This window comes from Merops nubicus, unplaced genomic scaffold (assembly GCF_000691845.1).
Source record: "Merops nubicus isolate BGI_N331 unplaced genomic scaffold, ASM69184v1 scaffold1144, whole genome shotgun sequence".
In the NCBI taxonomy this organism is placed as follows: Eukaryota; Metazoa; Chordata; class Aves; order Coraciiformes; family Meropidae; genus Merops; species Merops nubicus.
Genome location: NW_008603349.1, coordinates 1,842 through 22,500, shown reverse-complemented (window position 1 = coordinate 22,500; position 20,659 = coordinate 1,842). Strand labels below are relative to the sequence as shown.

At 40.6% G+C, this 20,659-nt stretch overlaps 1 protein-coding gene across 1 annotated transcript in view; it reads left to right on the top strand.

Moving 5' to 3' along the window:
* NAP1L4 (nucleosome assembly protein 1-like 4) overlaps positions 1-17,333 on the top strand; it is a 22,220-nt gene extending 4,887 nt beyond the window's left edge. Inside the window, exons 6-15 of the mRNA XM_008938618.1 lie at positions 708-833; positions 1,559-1,630; positions 4,584-4,723; positions 6,096-6,241; positions 7,804-7,826; positions 8,593-8,712; positions 9,003-9,032; positions 10,371-10,427; positions 11,526-11,563; positions 16,024-17,333. Coding sequence (XP_008936866.1) covers positions 708-833; positions 1,559-1,630; positions 4,584-4,723; positions 6,096-6,241; positions 7,804-7,826; positions 8,593-8,712; positions 9,003-9,032; positions 10,371-10,427; positions 11,526-11,531 — 720 coding nt within the window. The 3' untranslated portion in view covers positions 11,532-11,563; positions 16,024-17,333. The remainder of the gene's footprint in view (positions 1-707; positions 834-1,558; positions 1,631-4,583; positions 4,724-6,095; positions 6,242-7,803; positions 7,827-8,592; positions 8,713-9,002; positions 9,033-10,370; positions 10,428-11,525; positions 11,564-16,023) is intronic.
* Positions 17,334-20,659: the final 3,326 nt, after the last annotated feature.

Genomic DNA, 20,659 nt, shown 5'->3' with positions numbered 1-20,659 from the left:
TCTAGAGGGCAAGTAAAGTGCTGCTTCATGTTCTTGTCTGGTTGTAACCCAAGGAAGTGTTCCTCAGGAGATCTTATACACTTGCTGCTATCTAGTGGTGTAAAAGGAAAGGTGCAGGACAGCTCATTCAGATGGCAAATTCCCTGGGGTTTTGGGGTGGAGAAGTGACCTAGTTATTCTTCTTTATAACATTTGACATCAGTTATGTGTAGGGATTCCTGTATCACAAAAAAAATTAATGATTGTGTAATAATGAAAAATAACCTTGAGCACCAACTTTACCAAGTACTCTGCAAAACTGGGAAGCTCAAACAGTATTTCATGGGGTGAAGTTAAATTTTTAGGTGAAACAGTGTAAAAGACACATGAAGCCATGGGAGTGAGAGGAATAGAAAAATATTTGTATTTTCTGTTTGTAGAGAGAGGTGAATGTTTTAATTGTTTGTCAAGTCAGTGAAACTCACTTGCTCTATTTAGTGCTTGTACAGAAACTCTGAGTTGAAAGTAAATTTGAGTGAAATGTGTATGTTTAGTTGTGGTAATATTTTGTTCCTTAAGTTAATTTACATAGGAAAAAGTGTAAATTTAAAATGCTTCTTAAGCACAGCTTCAGAAGTGGCAAATGCTTTGTACATCTACTTCTGTTTATTAAAGCCATTAAGAAGTTTTGATTTCCTTTCTTAAATGTTTCTGTATTCATTTCACAGGGAGACCTGAAAAATGCAGTGGTAATAGATGAAAAAGCAGAAGCAGAAGAGGCAAATGTGAAAGGAATTCCAGACTTCTGGTTCACTATCTTTAGGAACGTAGATATGCTAAGTGAATTAGTACAAGTAAGTTTCTTTCATTAAAAGAAGTAACTCTGTCATGTGTTAAATGAATTGCTACTTTTTCCATTTAATAGTGAGTGCTTGTGAAGTGTGTGTGGACCCCAAATCCTTTGAGTCTTCAGAATCTGTTATTCCTGAAGATGCCTGAATGCCTAATGGTGGACAAGCAGAACAGCTGACCCAAACTGCTGAACACATTTTGTTAAAGAAATGATCTTGTAACAGCATTTGTGAATACTAAAATGCAGATTTGTGTGCTGCTTACAAGAGCTGTTCCCTGTAGTTTTGTTAATTTAGCCCATAAAGGATCATTTTTGCAAGGATGTTATAAGCATACTCATGGATTAGTTGAGTTCTTGTTAAATAGCTTATGTAGGTTTGACCAGTGATATTAATTTGTTTTAGTGCTGTTAAGGAAAAATTCCCTGAAATGTATCTTTCTGTGAATCTCACCAGCAGTAAATATCCTGAATGAGGTGACTTTGCAGTGCTCATCCAGCCTAGCATGGTAGGAGCTTCATTTGTTGAAGACAAGGATTATGGTTGAGTATTTGGCACGTGGTATTTGCAATGACAGTTAAGAAGTTGGGATCTAAATTTAGTGAACTGTAGCTGAAATTGTTGAATAATTGCAAGGCTTGGCTATTAAGAACAAGTTGAACAAGCAAGCTAGGTTAAAATTTTGTTCTGAGTATTGCCTGCTGAAGAGGAATGTCTTTTTTTTTTAGGAATATGATGAACCAATCTTGAAGCATCTGCAGGATATTAAAGTTAAGTTTTCTGAACCTGGACAGCCTATGGTGAGTTTTCTATGGTTGTTTCTTGTGAAGACTGTAGTAATAAAAATTCTGAAATGGTGTTCACTCGTTGGATGTAATGGGTGTGTCTGTTTCTAGGCTACCATCTTCATTCCTGGTTTGCCTTTTAAAGATTTATCTTCAGCTTTCCTGATCCTTTGCTCTTTCATCCTTACCCTGGATATCTCTGACATGATTATAGTTTCCAGATCAAAATTCTTGCTCAATTCTGTCTAGTTCTCATTTTCTCTTTCAATTCCCAAACTAGCTACTCTGACTAATAAAGTTACACGACTGCTTTTGGTGTGAAAATGAACTGTTCAAGCACAGAGTATTCTATGAAGTTGGTGGGGTTTATCTTGAAGCATATCTGTTTGGTAGCATTTGGAGGATTTGGGAATAGTTGGTTCTGCCTGTAACATTTTTGTATTCCCATTCAGTGTTGTTTTACAGGACCTTAAGTTGAAGAACTGCTCCTAGAACATCAGTGGGTTTATCTTGTCTCGCACTGTTCGTAACCTCTTGACAGCATATTTCTGTGATTAGGTTCCATTCCAGTGCTACATTAAATCCAATAATGGGAGGCTGACAAATTCCATGTCCCTTCTGCCTTTGGAGACAAGTTCCCAACTACTGGAGTGAAACCTGTCATCCAGTTGTGTGTGACTGGTCTGACATTGTGACTGTTGAAAATCGATGCAGCAGTGGTAGCTTTGTACTGGACCAAGTTCACACAACTACTGTGCAAGAACTAATTATACTGAGGATTAGGTTTTGCTGCTGAAAGAAACACATGATAATTAGGAATTTTCTCATTTAATGTCAGCTCAAAGTACAGTCCTCCAAAAGTAGATTTAGTGGTGCATCAAAGTTCTGTGGCTATAGCCTCTATATATTAACTTTTATCTGCATGAAACATAAGCAGTTCCCTTATTATTTGTTCTTATAATTTTTTTCATAACTTATATATGTTTGTATGAATATAATTTCTACTTGATATATCTATATGGACCTCAGGATCATTAGATATTAATTTTCAGATGTGATGGTACATCTGGGTATAACTAACTTTAGGTAGCTTAAAATAGGGATGTTGTCTGTTTTTAACTTCATGATAACATCTCATACTACAGGGAAAAATCTAGAAATACATGCTGCAAAGCTAAGCTGATAGCAAAAGCCAAGATGTCCAAATAAAGACTGCTGGGAAGGTTATTACAACACTTCAAATAGTATGTGAAACTTGAAGCTGCTTCTTATTGTCTCCTAAGGAGCAGGTACAGAGTGAAGTACTGAAATGCAGTCTCTGCAGCTATTTTTGGCTTGCTAGTCCCTGGGATCCTGCTGGTTACTTATTTGTAAGCCCAGTGATGGTTTGTGGGATTATCTGGCTCTGAGTGTTAGTCACTGGGAGCAGATAAGTGAAGTTTGTAACTCTCCCCTCAGTGTGTTTACCAGGAGGAGATTTGCCTTAGCTGAAGATTCCCCTCAAGCCATATTAGCTGTCTCAAATTGCCTTAAAATGGAAGTAAAGCTGAAGTAGGCTATGGGGAGCCAACGTGGGTATTCCAGTGGAGTTGTGAAAGCTGCTGTTGCCACCAGTCTCCATCACTCCTTGAGCACTGTTTTTCCAGGTTTCATGCATGTGAGGAGGGTCATGGGGCCTTAGAAAGACTAAGGGGCCCTTGGGAGGTGAGCTGAGGGTTAAATACTGTTGCTGAGCAGGCTGTTGTGCCTGGAGTTATTTCTCCTGCCTGCATGTGGTGAGCCTTCAGAGGGAGAGGATGGCAAGGCAGACTTGGGTGGTAACAGGCTGCTTTCTGGCCTGAGTCAGGAGTGCCTGGGGAAGTATATTTGAGGCTAGTGGTTTTGGCAGTTACATATTTTTGTCTGCACACCAGGTCCAATTCTTATGGCATATTGCTGGGGGGCTAAATAAGATGTAAGGCAACTGTTACACATGCTGTGGCTGTGGTGCTGGGCATTTTGACTTTGAACCCTTGGTGTTGTTGACCTGAACTGCAGATGTTTTCCCCCTTCAAGTAACCAAAACAATGCTGCTGAAAACCTTTGTTCCCCCTGTTCCAAGGCAGTCTGAGTTTTGTTTTACTTCTGAATAGTTCATAGTTGATCCTGAGTGCAAAGTGGGTGTATATGTAGTATTGTGCAAGCAGTTTTGAAAGCTTTATGGATCTGAAGATTAAAGTGTTGTGTATGCTGTAGTTTTCCATAACTGGAGCCCTTGTGTTCTCTAAGAAACAGAATTTCTGCAAACAATTTTCAGGTGCCACAGGAGGCTCAAGTGTAAGCACAAACACCTGCTTCAGGCTGCAGCCTGTTAAGATAATCTTGGGCTGCAGTTCATGAAGTCAGTGGTTTTCTGTGGGATTTTCTGTTAAATGGAAAAAAAAACACCCCTCTGGTTCATGATGGGGTGTGCTGTTTAAGTAGAGACTTGTGCAATCTATATTTTTTTTAAAATTAGGAACAAAGTCTGTTTCAGTCTCTTAAGATCATGGCATTGAATAGTCAAAGTGAGGGGAGTGGCAGAACCTAGTGGTGGTGTTCTGATGTCAGAATGACTTCAGAATAACAACTTCAGCACCCCTAGTCAAAAGGATGCTAGAAAATGAAACCAAGGCTTTTCTCAAAATTTCTAAGGCTGCTCTTAAGGCAGCAGTTCTATCTGTAAAGGTAAATGGAATGTAGTAATTGCCTGATTTTACCTGATTATAATTTGTTAGTACCACCCAAGGTTGTTACAGCTTCCTTCATGTTCATAATTGATTGACATTCTTCATTTCCTGCTTCTGCTGTAGATTGAAAGTTGTGTTTGCTGTCAAATTCTTTTTTTTTCTCCTGTGTTCAGAGTTGGATTAATGGTTGTTGTACTGATGTGCTAGTCAAAAGATAAAAATTAGTGGTAATGTAAAATTATAATGAAATTTTCTTCCAGTCTTTCTCATTAGAGTTCCACTTTGGGCCCAATGACTACTTCTCTAACTCAGTCCTGACAAAAACATACAAGATGAAGTCAGAGCCAGACAAGACAGACCCCTTTTCATTTGAAGGACCTGAAATTGTTGATTGTGAGGGGTAAGAAAAACTTGAAGTTTAAAACACTTTCTGAAGTATTTGGGAAAATGTGTTTAGAAGAACTGACTGGGATGGTGAATTCTCATCTCTGTTCTGGAAGTCTAGTGGGTTTGGAGACCACATTAGAGTTTTCCTTTGGGTAAAAGATCCTTCTGTCCAACCCAACCCTTTCTCTTCCTATGAGAGGTCTCTGCTCTATAACTGATGTTCAGTGCTACACCAGAGCAGAGCTGACACAACTGGAAATTGCTGTTGTGTCATGTTTTTCTTGGCTTCCTTGGTTTCTTTCTGGTTTGGTGTTTTGTGTCTTGGTTTTTCATTCCCTCCCAGATACGTTTCTGAGAGTTGGGAAGGGGTTTTTTTGGGTTCCTTTTGGTGGATTTTGTTTGGGTTTGTGGTTTGGTTTTTGTTTGTGTGGTTTTTTTTAACTGACACTTAAATGCAAAATACTTGCTTTCTTGAAGGCACCATGACAGCCTCAAAACCTTTTGGTCTGTACTGTTAAATGTTGGCTTTTGAACTGGGTATTCTCCTGCAGTGAGGGGAAAAAATCTATTTGCATATCTAGTGGGAGTTGTGCCTAGGTAAAGGCTAGTGCATTTTGAAGAGAACTCCAGTCACAGCACTGTTGCCTTAGACCATTGATGGGTAGGAGAAGGTATTTTGAGGCACTTAAGGGTTACCTTGACACCATTCTTTCCCTGAGAGGAGAACTAGCTGTGTTCACCACTCCTTGTTTGTCATGTGCACTTTTGGGTAAAACTGTGGGTGGAGGGAGAGAGACTTTTAATTGGGATAAAAAGTGTCAGTTTGCACAGCAGCAGAAAGGAACTGAGAAGTCAGCTCTTTGTAGCTTGCTGTGGTTGGCTGCCAAGTCAGTCTGAGTGCTGCTCATTTCAGGGCTAAAATGTGCCTCTCCCTGGCCACTCTTTGTGCATTTATTTTTAGAGTAACTGGACACTGCCTTGGCCTGGAGTGAGAGGACATAACAAACTGTTTTCTACTGGTCTGACTGCTCAGAGAATAATTTTTAGCTGTTGAGTTTTTTTGGAATAGTTTAATTATGTCCCTAGTTATAAAACTCCAGTAGTTGGGGCAAAGAGATGTTGAAGTATGGATAAGGTGAGGGCAGTGATTACTCTACAAAGACAAAACTATTTAGCTTTTCAATTTAGGGAATATTTAACATGTCCAACATACACACAGTCTTCTCTAGCACTAGTCAAGTGGATTCAGTTGCCCGTGTGTGTAAAATCAGCTTGTATCTAGAGAATGATGTGCCATCTTTGCCTTGAGTCTTGCTCTGATGCTCAGTTCCTTATTTTCACTGGTGTCTCGTGTTAAAATGCTGTTTCCTGTGTGCTCTTTCCAGGTGTACTATTGACTGGAAGAAAGGAAAAAATGTTACAGTTAAAACTATCAAGAAGAAGCAGAAGCACAAGGGTCGGGGCACGGTTCGGACAATTACTAAACAAGTACCCAATGATTCTTTTTTTAACTTCTTCAGCCCAATAAAGGGTAAGCTGGGAAACTGAGAATTTAGGATTCTTAAAATGTGTTGTATTTATATGTATTTGTATTCCTACAGCTTAAACCTACAAACTTTATGCTGCTGCTGTGTAAATTCTTTGTACTAGAGGAAGATGGCAAACTGCAGCCTCTCCAAACAGATGATTTTGTTCTGATGTTATTCTGTAGAATTTGGGCATTAGGGGTGCTGCATAAACAGGATTTGTAGTGTGCAGAGTCTCATGTGCAATCTCCTGAAGAAGTTGACTTGTATGACCACAGGATGGCTCCATGTATCAGCTGGAAGTTTTTAACACACCAAAGCAATCTCTTCCAGCACTGGTCAAGCTATAGCACATCAGTTTCATTTGAACTTTTGTGTTAAGTGATGGAACTTCCTGTGGTTTCTTCTGTGGTTAATGATCCCTAATGGTCTGTACATACCTTCCTAATTTTCCTACTTCATTAACCTTCAATGTGTACTTAAAAATATAAAACTATGTAGATGGATTCCAAAACCATGATTTCTTTCTGATACATTTCCTTTTGTACTTTTTTTTCCAAATGTGGAAGAAGCTTCAAAGATGTACTGAACAAAATGGACATCAGTTCTTGATTCAGTTGTGGGGCATTATGAACTGTCTGTCCCTTCTAAATGCCACTGCAAATCCTCTGTACATGGGGATAAAGAGTGATACCTATCTCTAAAGTTGAAGTGAGTTTGGTACAGAAATGTCCTTTAACTTAAACAGATTTATTTTTGTTACTGTAGTTACAGGTAGTTGCTGCTTTCAGAAAGGGATGGAGATTTCTTTGCCTCCTGATGGTTTTTTAATATTCTTTTTTAAAACACTTCAAGGATACACTCTGGAGGCAGCTGTATAAGGAAGATAAGACAGTGACATCTGCTGACAGTTGTTGCTTCCATTTTCAACTTCAGACTGAGCCAAATTATCACTTTCATAATAGGATCAGAGTCCTGTGGCACCCAATTAGAGTAGGGGTGTCTTGTTTTGTGTGGTTCATGTTGGTTTTGTTTTGTTTTAAACAAAACAAAAATCAAATAAAAAGAGAACCCCACCCTGTTCCTTGCTGATTACAGTACCAACCTCTTCTCAACAATGTTTTGCAGATTTGTGACAAAATGTTAATTTGCTTAGTGGCATCTGTGTTCAGGGAGAGGGAAGGGTTCATTGTGCTCTAGCCAAAATTAAGGTGCTGTTATTACAGCATTACTATAGAAACAAAATGTGTTGATCTTTGATCTGGATGCCTTCTGAACCCATCTTTGTAGAAAAAGCAGTCCCTGTGCAAAAATCTTTAACATCAGAGTGGCAGCTTTGATGCTCTCACTGCAGCACATAAAATTCTTGCAAGTGTGATTTTGGTGGGTTTGATTTAAGATGATTCTGAACTGCAATTAAAGGTTTAATAATTAGCTTCTGATGACTTTGTAACCCCAGTCTTTTCTGGTGTGAGAAGGTCTTTATACTGTGTTTTGTCATTCTGAATTTTGAGGTGGGATAGACTATACAAAGTTGTCTTAAATTTACTGTCTTTTCCTTTTGCAGTATCTGGTGATGGAGAGTCACTGGTAAGTTTACATCTCTGAAGTGTCACAACTTCTCTTTGCCATGTCTTTTTTGCTAAACTTTGCTGTAGTGACTGGGTTCTTTTTTTAAGCACTGTGTGCTTTATTATTTTGGCTTTTGCCAAAGCTGAGCCTCAACTTGATAAAATGAAACAATCTGTTGACAGTTTGCTGTTGGATGTCTCAGCTGATCCAATGCATTGTAATGATCACTGCTGGGAAGAGATCATTATTTTCTCAAGCTGCTCAGTACTACTGTGTGCTTGGTACCTGTTTGTGTGGGGGGTTTTTTGATCAATCTGAAGCATTCTGAAAAACTCTGCAACGTCAGGTATCAGAACCAGCTCACTCTATATGAACCTTTTTTAAAGGGGTCTCAGCAGGCCAGGAGCCTGTATGTAGAAAGTAAGAAACTTTAAAAATGGATCTCAGTTCTGCAAATCTGGGTTCAAACCTGCAGCATTTTGTTAGAGAGTTCAGTATACTGAAAGCACGTGTGGCCTGGAGGTGGTTGATGACAGTGTGATGTTTCTCAAACTGTAACTTTGAAATAATTGTTTGTTCCTCACATTTTTAGTAGAAAAATCAACTGGGTTCAAACCTGCAGCATTTTATTGTTAGAGAGTTCAGTATACTGAAAGCACGTGTGGCTTGGAGGTGGTTGATGACAGTGTGATGTTTCTCAAACTGTAACTTTGAAATAATTCTGTTTGCTCCTCCGTAGCACCTCATATTTTTAGTAAAAAAATCAACCTGGCTTGCTTTACAGGATGAAGATTCAGAGTTTACTTTAGCTGCAGACTTTGAAATTGGACATTTCTTCCGTGAAAGGATAGTCCCTCGAGCTGTGCTGTACTTCACTGGAGAAGCTATAGAGGATGATGATAACGTATGTATGCTAGCAGCATTGTCTGGTAGTCACCAGGCAGGTAGAAACTCTTCCCTTGTCTGATTTGAGTAGTGTGTAGTGTTAATTACACAACAGTAACAAAACCTGAAGAGATTACTGTCGCTTAGCAACAAGGAAATAATCTTTCAACTTGCTATGAGTTGTTCATCTTTGCTTCTGGAAAGGGCTTAGTTTCAGTTGCTGGTTTTGAATATGCTGTAGATCTGTTACTGCAGATGTTGTTATGCAAATATTAGCAGAGCTAATAAAACCTTGGGTTTGTTTTTCAGTTTGAAGAAGGTGAAGAAGGTGAAGAGGAGGTGAGATGCATACTATGTCTTTTATAGATAACTAATTACCTACTGCTTTCCAGTTCTAGAAATAGTCCTGTATGGAGCAGAAAATGGTCATTTATAGATGTGCTTGTGTATGATGCTGCTTTATAAAAGAGTTCAGCATTCTTGACCTGTTAAATCTATGGCTCTTTCCTCTTCACAAAAGTACTTTCTGCAAGAACATTTCTCTCTTGTTTTAAATAGTGTTTTGAAAGCTTTCTGATGTGAGTCAGAAATTAAAGACAAGGTTTTCTTGAGTGTTGCATGATGAGAACCTTCAGTCTTACTTTTAAGTATCTGTTACTTAGGCAGTCGTGGAATTCAGCTGTCAGATTTTTAGTTGTCATAACTGTGAAGACTCAGCCTTGCTAGAAGTAAAAAAAAAAGGGGAGAGCAGGCAACTGCTCAGGATACAGGCTTAATTTAGGCTGAAATTTCTAGTGTGCCAAGAGCTCTGGTCCATTTACAGTAGTGTTGTATGAATACAAACATCCTGTGAAAGTCATTGCACAAAACCACTAGATGATTCCACACTTAAATGAACTAATATACTTTACAGATAATTACACTTTTATTCTGCTGCTTTTACTGTGGTGTTCTGGCTAATTGGTTAAAGCTGCATACCTGACTGTCATCAAGCTCACCATAGTAGAGTTCATCAGAAGTTCCTGAGCTGGTGGTCTGATGTGAGCTGGCAGCCTTCAGCATGTAGGCTCTCTTCTCCCTCTGCAAGTCACAAGAGTTCTGGGCTGAGGCTCTTCAGTGACTAAATGTTTTTTTATTTTTATTTTTTAAGCTGGGTCTTGATAGAAATATACATGTATTTTTATTCTGTCTCTAGTGCCAGTTGTTGCTGCTTGGATGTAGGAGTGTGTAAAACAGTGTGAAAACACTGCACAGTCCTGTGCAGGAATACATTGCCTGTCCACAGTCATCCATGTGAGCAGGGACTCTTTGGAGGGAGGTCAAAACAAAGAGAAAAATCAGACACAGGTTACTACCAGAACAGTAAAATTACAAATAATATGTTAGGTAGAAGTAAAAAGTGACTGGGAGACTGCAGCAACTTAGGTAGGGAGGTTGCCTTAAGCCATGCATAATCTTTTGCATCTCTGTTTTAAGTCTCCTTTTAAAGATTTTTTGTTTAAAGATTTTGAAGATGCTGAATTCTTTTAAGTGAGCCCAAGTAGTTCTAATGTTGACATCTGAAGCACTCTGGAATACAGTGGTAATATAATTTGCTATTTTGTTTTTTCTCCATTACAAAAAGTTGCACTTTTAACCTGTTTTAATTTCTGTTAGTTTATCTCTATTTTGTCATAGGAGTTGGAGGGGGAAGAGGAGGGAGAAGAAGAGGAAGATGCAGAGAGCGATCCTAAGGTGAGGATTTGTGTGCTTAGTCATGATGCAGACTATAATTATGAGCAGTCTAACTAAGGTTATAATAGTTTGTGAGAAGATCAAGAAATTAAGCAACAAAACCCAGCCTAGCTCCTGACTGTGGTGTTTCCATCTTCTTCAGCACTCAGATTGCTCTTAAAAGCTAATGGTTTGGTAAATTGAGAAAAATGTAGGTTTTACCTTCTGACCTGCACCAAGGAAAAGGTAATTTCCAAACTGTGTCCCTCTGCTTCTTAATGGTATCTCTGTATAATAATGATACTTATTTCTCCTTTAGAAAAGTCACTCTCAACTTATAGTTAGTCTGACAAATCTCAGCTAGCTTATTTAATTTATTGTTCTGAAATTGTTCTTTTTTGATTGTCCTGATGGCTGCAGGTTAGACTCTGCATGTCTGTACTCAGCTAGCATTCAAAAAAAGTTACTTTACAAGACCTGGTTTAAAATTCAGCCTTAAGGGTTAGTGCTCCTTCTGTTGGGTGTTGGGTTGTTGGGGCTTTTTCTCAGCCCTTCAGTCATGGTAAAATTAATGCTTACCTCTAGTGAAGCTGGGACAGTGATGACAGACCTGCATTCATTCTTCTTAAAACATCAGCTTTTAGTTTTTTATAAAGGCACAGATGAAAAAGTGGAAGACATGCAGAACTGTTTGATCTTGAGATGAAAGTCTGAACAGCAGCTTAACATTTCACTCTTCTGACAGAGTTGTGTGCATCATATCACCAGCTAATGCTTTTTGTCACCATATCAAGAATCAAGCTTGTTGAATGAGAAATACTGTATACTAAACAAAGTCTGTCTTGTGGGGAGATGGGTCAGATGGAATTAGAGAGGCAGAAATGAGTCTTGTGCCTGTGCTGTGCAGGGCCAGTGTGCTGTGGTGTGCCTGTAATGGCAAAAAGTTGGACAGCTGAGAAACTAAGTGTTAGTGTTAAGCATCAATTATCTTTTTAATGGATTTGGTATTCTGTAAGGGGGAAAAAAAGGCTTGAGGAAGTTAATGGTTGTTGCTTCCTGTATTATTTTGTACATTTCACTTTTCATGCTGACAGTTCCTTTCAATTTTTTCCCATTTAGGTGTAATTTAAGTCTGTTTATCATTCATACATTTCTAGGTAAGGTGGAATTCCATTCATACCTAACTTCCAAGAGTCCCATTTGTAGCCATGCATTGTAGTTTGCTTTTTAGGTCTTTCTGTTCTGTTTTTTGTTTTTTTCCTTATATGGGGAAAAGAAATGGGGGAATTATGACTTCAGAGTTTAGGGGTTTAGGTTTTATTAGCAAAAAAACAAATGTGTATAGCAGTGAATACCTTTAAATGATAGAATTAAATTAGATTTTTCAGAATGACCTCTCTGCCTTCCTGGCACAACTTCTGCTTTGCCTTTGTACCAGTCAAGCTGTGTTTTATATACACAGGAGAAAAGATACTGAGACCTCTCAGACTTCATTTTTCTCTTGCTTCTGATGTGATGTTGTGTCTTTGCATCTAATGTTTCTAGTGTACTTGCAAATTATTTCTTAAATATCTCCTCTGCTCTTCTTGAACTATTGTAAATCATCAACTTATTTAGTATGTCTTTTCCAACATTATTTATGCTGCCTGACAAAGGCAGTCAGTCACTCTTGGAGGCTTTTCTTGAGCTGTCCTGGTTCTGAACAGGTATTGCTGTCCTGCTCATCTCTCTATTTAAAAGAAGAAAAAAAAACTTCCTGCTATTGTATCCTGTCATCTTTCACCTTTCATCCATCCCATGCCTCATAAAGAACAATACCAAGAACAGGCTCCAAACTTCCCCCCCCTTTGGTATTTTAGGCATGTATCTTTTTTGTCTTTGGTTACTAAGGAGAAGCTGTAATCTTTCCAGATCATTCCCTCTCTGCATCAATGATGCCTTTCTTTGCCTTTGTTAAACTCTGCATTGAGCAGTGGTTTGTTTTGGGGTTGGTTTTTTTAGTTTCCATTTCTGATCTGATAGGCTTTGGGAAGCCAGCCACCCTGCCTCAGCATCCTTCACTGCTTCTCCACCTGCAGCAGCAGAACACAGCAGCTCCTGTGTCCTCCTGCTGCTCTGTTACACACCCCTCTGCCCTTCTTACAAGAAAAACCTACTGGCTTCAGTTTTTCAAGTCCACTTGGAATTGAAAAATTGGTTTTTGTCTTTTAAGACTCCTAATCCTGTTTTCCATCCCTTCATCTCTTTGTCGTGTTTTCTGATCCTCTCTCTCTGTCCCCTGCCCTTCTTTGCTTTTCAGTCCCCTGTCACATCTCCTGCTTTTCTTGCATCTTAGAGTAGTATTCATGTACACAAGAAACTGCTCTTTGGTCTGCTCTCCTTTCAAGGCCAGTTTCTCCTCTTCAGTTGCTTCCATATTCATATCACATCTGTTACATAAATGTCAACACTTTCTGCTTTGTACTTTCCCTCCTTCCTTCCTGTCACTCCTGTCACTTTTAAGTACATTAGAGTTGTTTAGTTAGAACCAGATCATTATCATCTCTTGGACAAAGCATTTATGCTATATATAAGTTGTGGCTTTGGAAGGCTGAGCAGTCAGGTGACTGGAAGTAGCTTCAGAAGGTGCTACAGAAAGAGATAACATATCTTGTTTTGGCTAGCCCATTTTTGTATGTGCTTGCATGTCCTGTTCCTTGAGCTGCATTTGTTTCATGTTACTGATGCTGTGCTTGAATTGTGAAGTAGCTGATGAGGTAACATAGAATGCTCTGTTGAATTGGGAACTAAAAAGTTCCTGTGGGTGGAGACTACAGGTGTTTAGTCTGTCCTCTGAGTAAGGGGCAGAAGGATCTGTTAGCAGCAAATCCATTTTCAGAAGCTTTGAAATGTTCTATCTTGTTGTGAAGGAGGCAGTTCAGATCACTTGCTTAATTAGCTCCAATTAGTTCAGGATTTAATTCCTGTGTATGTATTTGATGTCCTTGCTTTTTCTCACTCAATAGATTAGGGCTTTAGGACCTATAGGTGGGTTATTTCATGGTAAGAAATCTGAAATATTGAAAGGCTTTCTGTGCTGGGAAGGCAGTAAAGGCTCGATTGCTCTTTCAGTCACCCAGGAGTAGACCCTGCCTAATCTGTTAAAACACTGCAGAGGAATCCCTGGGACCCTGCAAATGTTAGGTGAAATTCCCTCTTTAAATGTGATGTGTCTCTGTGTCCATGAGCAGCTGCTGCAGTTCAGCTGATGTGGTTGCTGATGCCTGCACATAAGCTTAATTAGCTCAAGTTCCTTTCATTGTTTTCCTGGGTAATCAAATACCCAAAGAAAATTATGATGCCCATTGTAGCAAGAGAATTTTTGTAGTTCTGAGCAAGTGATGCAGTTAATTAGCAGTGGCAAAAAACCTACATATTGATGTTTGTTAGCAAAGGAGGAAAAAGCAGGTGGGAGTTTCACTTATTTAGCCTGTATATCTCCATTGGGATAGCATCTCAAACTGCAATCAAAGGCCAGAGTGACTTAAATTCCTTGCACAGAATAAGTAAATAGTATCAAATATTTTTAAGATACAAAAATCTAAAACAATCCTAACACTTTTCATAGGAACTTGAGTCATTACTTGTGACTACCACAGAGTATCTCTTTATGACAAGAGTTCTTGTGACTACCATAGTGGTGGTGGTGAACTTCAGTATGTGTGTTTGCTACTAAATTGGTTTTAATATAAGATAAAATTCCTCCTTGCCTTCCCTAGTTAGTCTCTCTAGTCCTTATTGCCTGGCCAGTGCACTTCACTGCCTTTCTAAGATATCTTGGGAAGTTAATTCAGGGAAATGCAGCATGAATGGAAATCCCACTAGAATTTGAAGAGAAATAGTGGGTTGGTAGTGGTTGGCTGGCCAAATGGCACCAACAGCCTCCTTGGGATTAGGCTGTGAGATGCTTTCTATGAGGCTGACAGGGGCAGCAAGAGCAAGGCTGGGCTGCTGGAAGGGTGATGGTGGAGTCTGGGATGCTGCACTCTTACAGCCTGCTTAAACATTTGATATATAGGGTCAAAGATGTGCCCTCACCTCTAAGCTAAAACCAGCATAATCTGGCAGTATTTCTCTGAAAATTCTCCAGCCACTGACTCATTTCTGAGAACCCCTTAAACTGCTTTTTTTGTTTTCTGTTTGTCTGAAAGCAGTGACCAACACTAGAATGTCCTTCAGAAGGAACTTTGTAAACTCTGTGACTCAGTTTTTACAGGATAAAGATTTATATGCAATAAAATCATTTAAATGTTTACAGAAGTTATTATAAAGATAAGATAATGCAGTTTATTAGCAAATATAACAAAGGTTTTGGCTGATCATTAAAATTGGGCTAGTGTTGCAGTGGTCAGCCTGAGTGTAGCTGAAATAAATAGAACAAGTGAATAAAGAGGGGGGAGCTGGTTATCTCCCAGTGCAGGTTGTCAAGGGCAAAACTTTGGGCTTTAAAATGATTATAAAATCTTAGTTGTACCTGTTCTTCTGCACCAGAGGCAAAAAGCTGCAGTTGTCCTACCTCTTGGTTACCTGCTGTGTAATAAAAGAAGCAAACATGCAGGAGTTCATGATATATAAAGCTCTTCTTCAGGATAGTTACTAAGAAACTTGGTTTTGAATGCCAACGACATTCAAGGTGTCATGTTTTATACCTGTCTTTCTCTTTACTAGAGTTCATCAGGTTTTGGTGACTGTTTATAATAAGCTATGCTAACAATAGTAAAGGGAGAAGCTAACAGGAAATACACCAAATAAATCCTGCTTCCTAAAAGTCCTATTTTACAACAAAAAGCAAGAGGTACAGTGTAAAACCTGACATTCTTAGCTGTTTGAGTGCTTGTTCTGCTTCCTTTTGCCAAAGGGGAAGTTGTTTTACTGCCTAATGAAGGTGTTTCTACTTTTTACACATTCAGATTAACATGTGGACTTCTTGCCCAGTGTTAAACTGTTGAATAGTTACCTGCTGGTGATGCAGAACCTAGAAGAAATCAACACATTAATGCCATTTTTATCACCTTAGCAGAAAGGGCAAGGCTTTTAAGGAGAAGCTGAGGCGTGCTGCAGAATAAGCAGCCTGCCTTCCCTGCCTTCCTCCCAGCTGCTGAGGAGGCAGCAGCTTGTTCTTAACCTGCTTAATAGGAACTGAGCCTCTGGCTGGGGGCAGTGGAAAGTGGTTTGCTTTGTTTGACCCTTGGCCTACTGGATGGAGTGTAAAAGAACACAGATAGAGCACCTGCTTAATAGGAACTGAGCCTCTGGTTGGGGGCAGTGGAAGGTGGTTTGCTTCGTTTGACCCTTGGCCCACTGGATGGAGTGTAAAAGAACACAGAGGGAGATTAAAAATTTTAGTATGGGCTACCAAGCAGTTGGGGGCAGGGGGAGAGCCAATAAATTGATGACTGCTGTTCAAACCCTGATGATGTAGCTTTGAGTTTCCATGTAGCTGCTCTGTACGTGCTAGTGATACCTCCAGCTACTTCCAAACTCTGTAGCCACTGCCCTGTATTTAGTTGAAGTCATTTCTTGGGTGCCATTTTGATTTTTAACCAGGTGTTTGTCTTGTCTTTTTCCCTTTGTACAGAAAGATTCCAGCCAACCTGCTGAATGCAAACAACAGTAATAAGGAAAATACCACTTGGAAGTGATATTTTGAACAACCTGTAACAAATATTTGGATACCTGGCCTGCAGTTCAGGATATTCCATCGCTGCAGCACAATCTTATTAATAATGCTTAAAATTAATTTGTTTTAAAATGCATGATTTTCACTAACTTTTCTTTATTGCTTAACATGTACAGTGGCAACTTCAATGCATTTGGGAAAGAGGAGGTTTGAATAAAGCACACTCTACAGCCGTTGGTACACTGTAGCTCAGTATGTCAGTGGGCCTCTAGAGCCTTTCACCCTGTGCATAGGGGAATAGTCCAGAAAACAGAGAGACATTATCCATTTTCTTGTTAAACATTGAAAATTGTGGAATAGCAATGTGCTGAGAAGCTAAATAAATGGACTTACATGTATGGTAGCTGAAACAGATAGAGCAATATGACTTTTTTGCTAGTTCCCTTCCCCTTTTTTAAATGTTTCTTGCAACCTACAAATTGAACTAGTGCTTGAGCAGCTTTAAATGTCATATTTATTATCTCAGTAAAAACAATTGAACTGAAGTAATTCTACTTCCTTGAAGGGGGTGTCATATTTGAGACTTAGTTGTTCATCTTACTATTTATTTATTCATGTTTGTAAGTACTTTGACAGAATTAGTGCTTTTTAATAGCTTTTAATATACTTGAAAAATCTTTTTTTCCTCTTTTACATACGAGATGGGTACTTGTAAAAAAACAAATCATTCTAATTGGTCTCAATGTCGTAGTCTAGACAGAGGAAATGAACTTGCATCAAAATGACAACTCTTCTGGATGAAGATCCAAAAGCAAAGGCCAAACTGTTGCTGTTGGTGAAAGTGGGTTGCAGCCAAAGAACTGAGAAATTTCCAGTAGTCTTATTGCTTAGTGTCCAGCATGGAAGGACCTTTCACTCTGAACACGGGAATGGATCACCTTTTCAGTTCAATAAATCTGAAGTTTTGGTGTCTTACTTGCAACACTGAAATTATTCCATTCCACGATTTGTTTTATTTCAGGCTCTAAAGTCTTCAAAAAAAAAAAAAAACCAAACCCTGACTTTTGTTGTTGTGTGGCACTTCAGGTACACGTTTCGAGTTTCAGCATCCATTGCCAACCTCTGGCAGCAGTTGAATAGCAGCTGTATCAACACTGTGACCAGGCATGTAGAGTGCTCCAGCCTTACCTTACACATTTGTAACTTAATACAGTGTTTTCAATTTGTACAGAATAGATAGAATATTCTATTAAAGTTGTGAAACATGATCGTTGGTGCCTGTCTGCTCCGTAATGCTTCCTGGGTTAAATGAGAACCCCTTTGGGCAGGGAGGGGTGAAGTGTTCACCAAGGGCTGTTCCAGCACTTTGGCCTGAGCATCCTGTGAGTCTCCTTTCTCAAAAGCCAAAGAGAAGGAGCCCTGTAAATGCTGCATTTTGGAGTTCCTTGGTGCAAACTGAGCATGAGTGCTCCAGCCTTACCTTACACATTTGTAACTTAATACAGTGTTTTCAATTTGTACAGAATAGATAGAATATTCTATTAAAGTTGTGAAACATGATCGTTGGTGCCTGTCTGCTCCGTAATGCTTCCTGGGTTAAATGAGAACCCCTTTGGGCAGTGAGGGGTGAAGTGTTCACCAAGGGCTGTTCCAGCACTTTGGCCTCTTGTCTGAGCATCCTGTGAGTCTCCTTTCTCAAAAGCCAAAGAGGAGCCCTGTAAATGCTGCATTTTGGAGTTCAAACTGAGCATTAGTTCTGATGTACAACTAAACAGTGTGGAGAGTTTTGTAGGATTTGGGTTTTTTTGGGGGGGGAGAGTGTGTCTTTCTTAAAGACTCCACATGATCTGTGCAATTTGGTTGTGGATTAAATGAGGTGCTGGGGGACATGAAGTGGTTTATGACTTGTACCCCCACAGTGGTACCTTGTGGGCAGAGAATGTGCAGCACTGGGGTGATGGGGTGTTGAGGCAGGAATGGAGGAGGTGGTGGCAAGAGGGGTAGGTTCTGGACTTTTATTTAAAAATAATTAGAAGTATGGTTTTATAACCTGGCATTAGAGTACAGTGTAGGACAGCAGGCACAGAGAACAGCTCAGAGACACAGCTGCCCAGGGCAGGACTAAAGCACACAGTGGCTGGTGCCAAGCCCAGGGCTGCTGGTCACATTGCACAGAGCTTTTTGACCATTTTTTTTCCCCTTTTCCTAGCAAAAGAAACTGAATTATAGCTTCCCTCTTCCCAAAGAAGTACTTTCCATTTCATAGTTAAGCAGGAGTGCTGCTGCCTGGAGATAAACATCTGCAAATGAGCACACCGGAGTAATTTCTGGGCAAGAATCCTGAAAGGCCAACTTTAATTTGGAGAAAACGGGAAATTCCAGAACACGTGGAGCAGCTGTGCCAGCTCCAGGAGCACCCAGGAGGTGGGTGGGTGGCAAAGCTGCCAGGCAAGGTGCTCATCCCTGGCTGGAGCTGAGCTGGGACTCCCTGCAGCACGGCTACCGCCGCGTGACGCAGCCTCACAAGGAGGATCTTGTCCAAACCCAGCCTGTTAGAGAGCTGGCTGAGAAGGGCAGGGGGCATTTCATGGGCTTCTCCATTTTCTGTTGTTATTTCTAGATTCTGTCTACAGGGGAAGCAACCAACAGGTAGTTGAACAGCTCAGCTCACTCCTTTAGCAAAACAGAACGTAAAGAACTGATGGATTGGTTGGCAGAATGTCAGGGCTGGACAAACCCAGGCTGGACTGTAAACACAGCGTGGATGTGCAAAAAGGAGGTAAGAGGGAACAACTGTTGAAAAAGAAAGCTTTTAAAAAAACATTTTAACCTCAAAATGGTGAGGCGATACCAAAAAAGCAAGTGTACATGCAAACATGCCTGATAATCATCACAGCGACCTGATAAAAGCAACTGTGGAGCTCAGGCTGTGGGAACAGGCTCTTATGATGCAGCCTCCGTGGTGGTAACTTCTCATTTGAGGGAAAGGGGGGGAAAAAAAGCAGCACTCCATGGCTGGAGCTGGAGGTTGAAGCAGCTGGAAGTGCTCCCAGAGAGATTAATTTGGCATGTTGCCTGCCAAGTGATTAATGGCTTCTCAGCGCCTCCGTTGTCTAGGAAGAAAGCCTGGGAGGTGCTACCCTGCTGCCCAATCTGATGCAGAAACATGGCAAATACTCTGCTTCCAGCTCAAAATTTGGGGTGGACTGCAGGTTCTCAGGAGCCTTGCACAGCACTGGGGAGCTGGGTGTTGGAGATAACAGCTTTCAGTCCAGCTTCAGCATGTTCAGTTACCTGGGGTTTGCTCTCTGGTTAGGATTTGTGGTGGCTGGAAAAATTCAAATGGTCTCTGTGTGTTTCCACTCTCCTTATTAAACAGGATTTTCCTGTTTTAAAATAAAGGAGACTTGTAAGAAATTCATCCTCAGCTAAATGCTGCCTTGACTGCAGTGCCTTAACCCTACCAGGTCTCTCTGCAGGAACCAGCTCAGCATGGGCTTGAAATTTGCACCTTCTGAAGCATCTCAGCTTGAGCCCTTTTGGAGGCACTTACAACTCAGCCAAAAAGTGGAAGAAACAACCTTTGTGGTTGAGTCTGTAAAGGCAAGCAGTGGATTGTGCAGCTTCGTGGGAGACTTGCTTCTCCTGCCACTGCAGCAGCTGTTGGGTGCCCCAAAGCCTCTCTATCACTAAATGGCACCTGGTCTCATGGCTTTTCATGTCCACCAACGTGTGGCTTTGGGAAAAACATGAATTTTACTTTGGGCTCCTGCAGATCACCTCTTGATAGCCTGGTGTAAATGGCAGTGTATAAAAAAGCCCCAAAGGGCTGCATTCACATTTCTTCATCCTCTGCCTCTTCCCACGGATAAATATCTGTATTATTTCCCAGATAAAGTCTGGGAGGCATTGATTTTGTGTCAGTTTAATCTCTTCAAGACTCCTCCTCTGAAGCTCCCACCTTTCCTACCTTTGTTGGCCGTGATTTTAATCGGTGTGCAAACAGCTCTGTCCCTGTAGCTGTGACCTGTGAGTGGAAGAAATTTCACCCTCCCTTTCCCACACAGTTTACAGTCATCACGCTCGTAGCAGGCACAGTTATTTTATTTCCACATCCTCAAATTGCTGTCCTAAATTCCACCAGCCTTTTGCAGGCCAGGGCCAGGGAGCCCAAACACTAAATGCTGTAAATGACTCCGCTTTGACAAGCATCCAAAAAATTTAATAAATAAATGTAAAAACCTTTAAAAAATGACCCCCCCGAGCCTGCACGCCGTTAATGAAGCATCATGTGAAGGAAGGCTGAGCTGTGCCTTTTGTTTGCAGCCTCGCTGCCCTCCCCAGCACTCAGGGCACGCTCCGCCCAGCCCTGCCCGCCGGATTTTACCGTGGGAATCCAGCCGCCGTGCCAGGGTGCCAAACCAGGTGAGCAGCACCCAGGGAGCCTGTGCTCCGACTGCCAGCGCAGCCTCCCCGCTCCGACGAGCCTTTCTGGGCACGGGCCCACCATGGAAGGCAAAAAAAAACACCCCCTCCTGGCAAATTTCCCTTTCCTGAAGGTGCCGTGGGCAGCGACGCGTTGTCCACGCGCTGC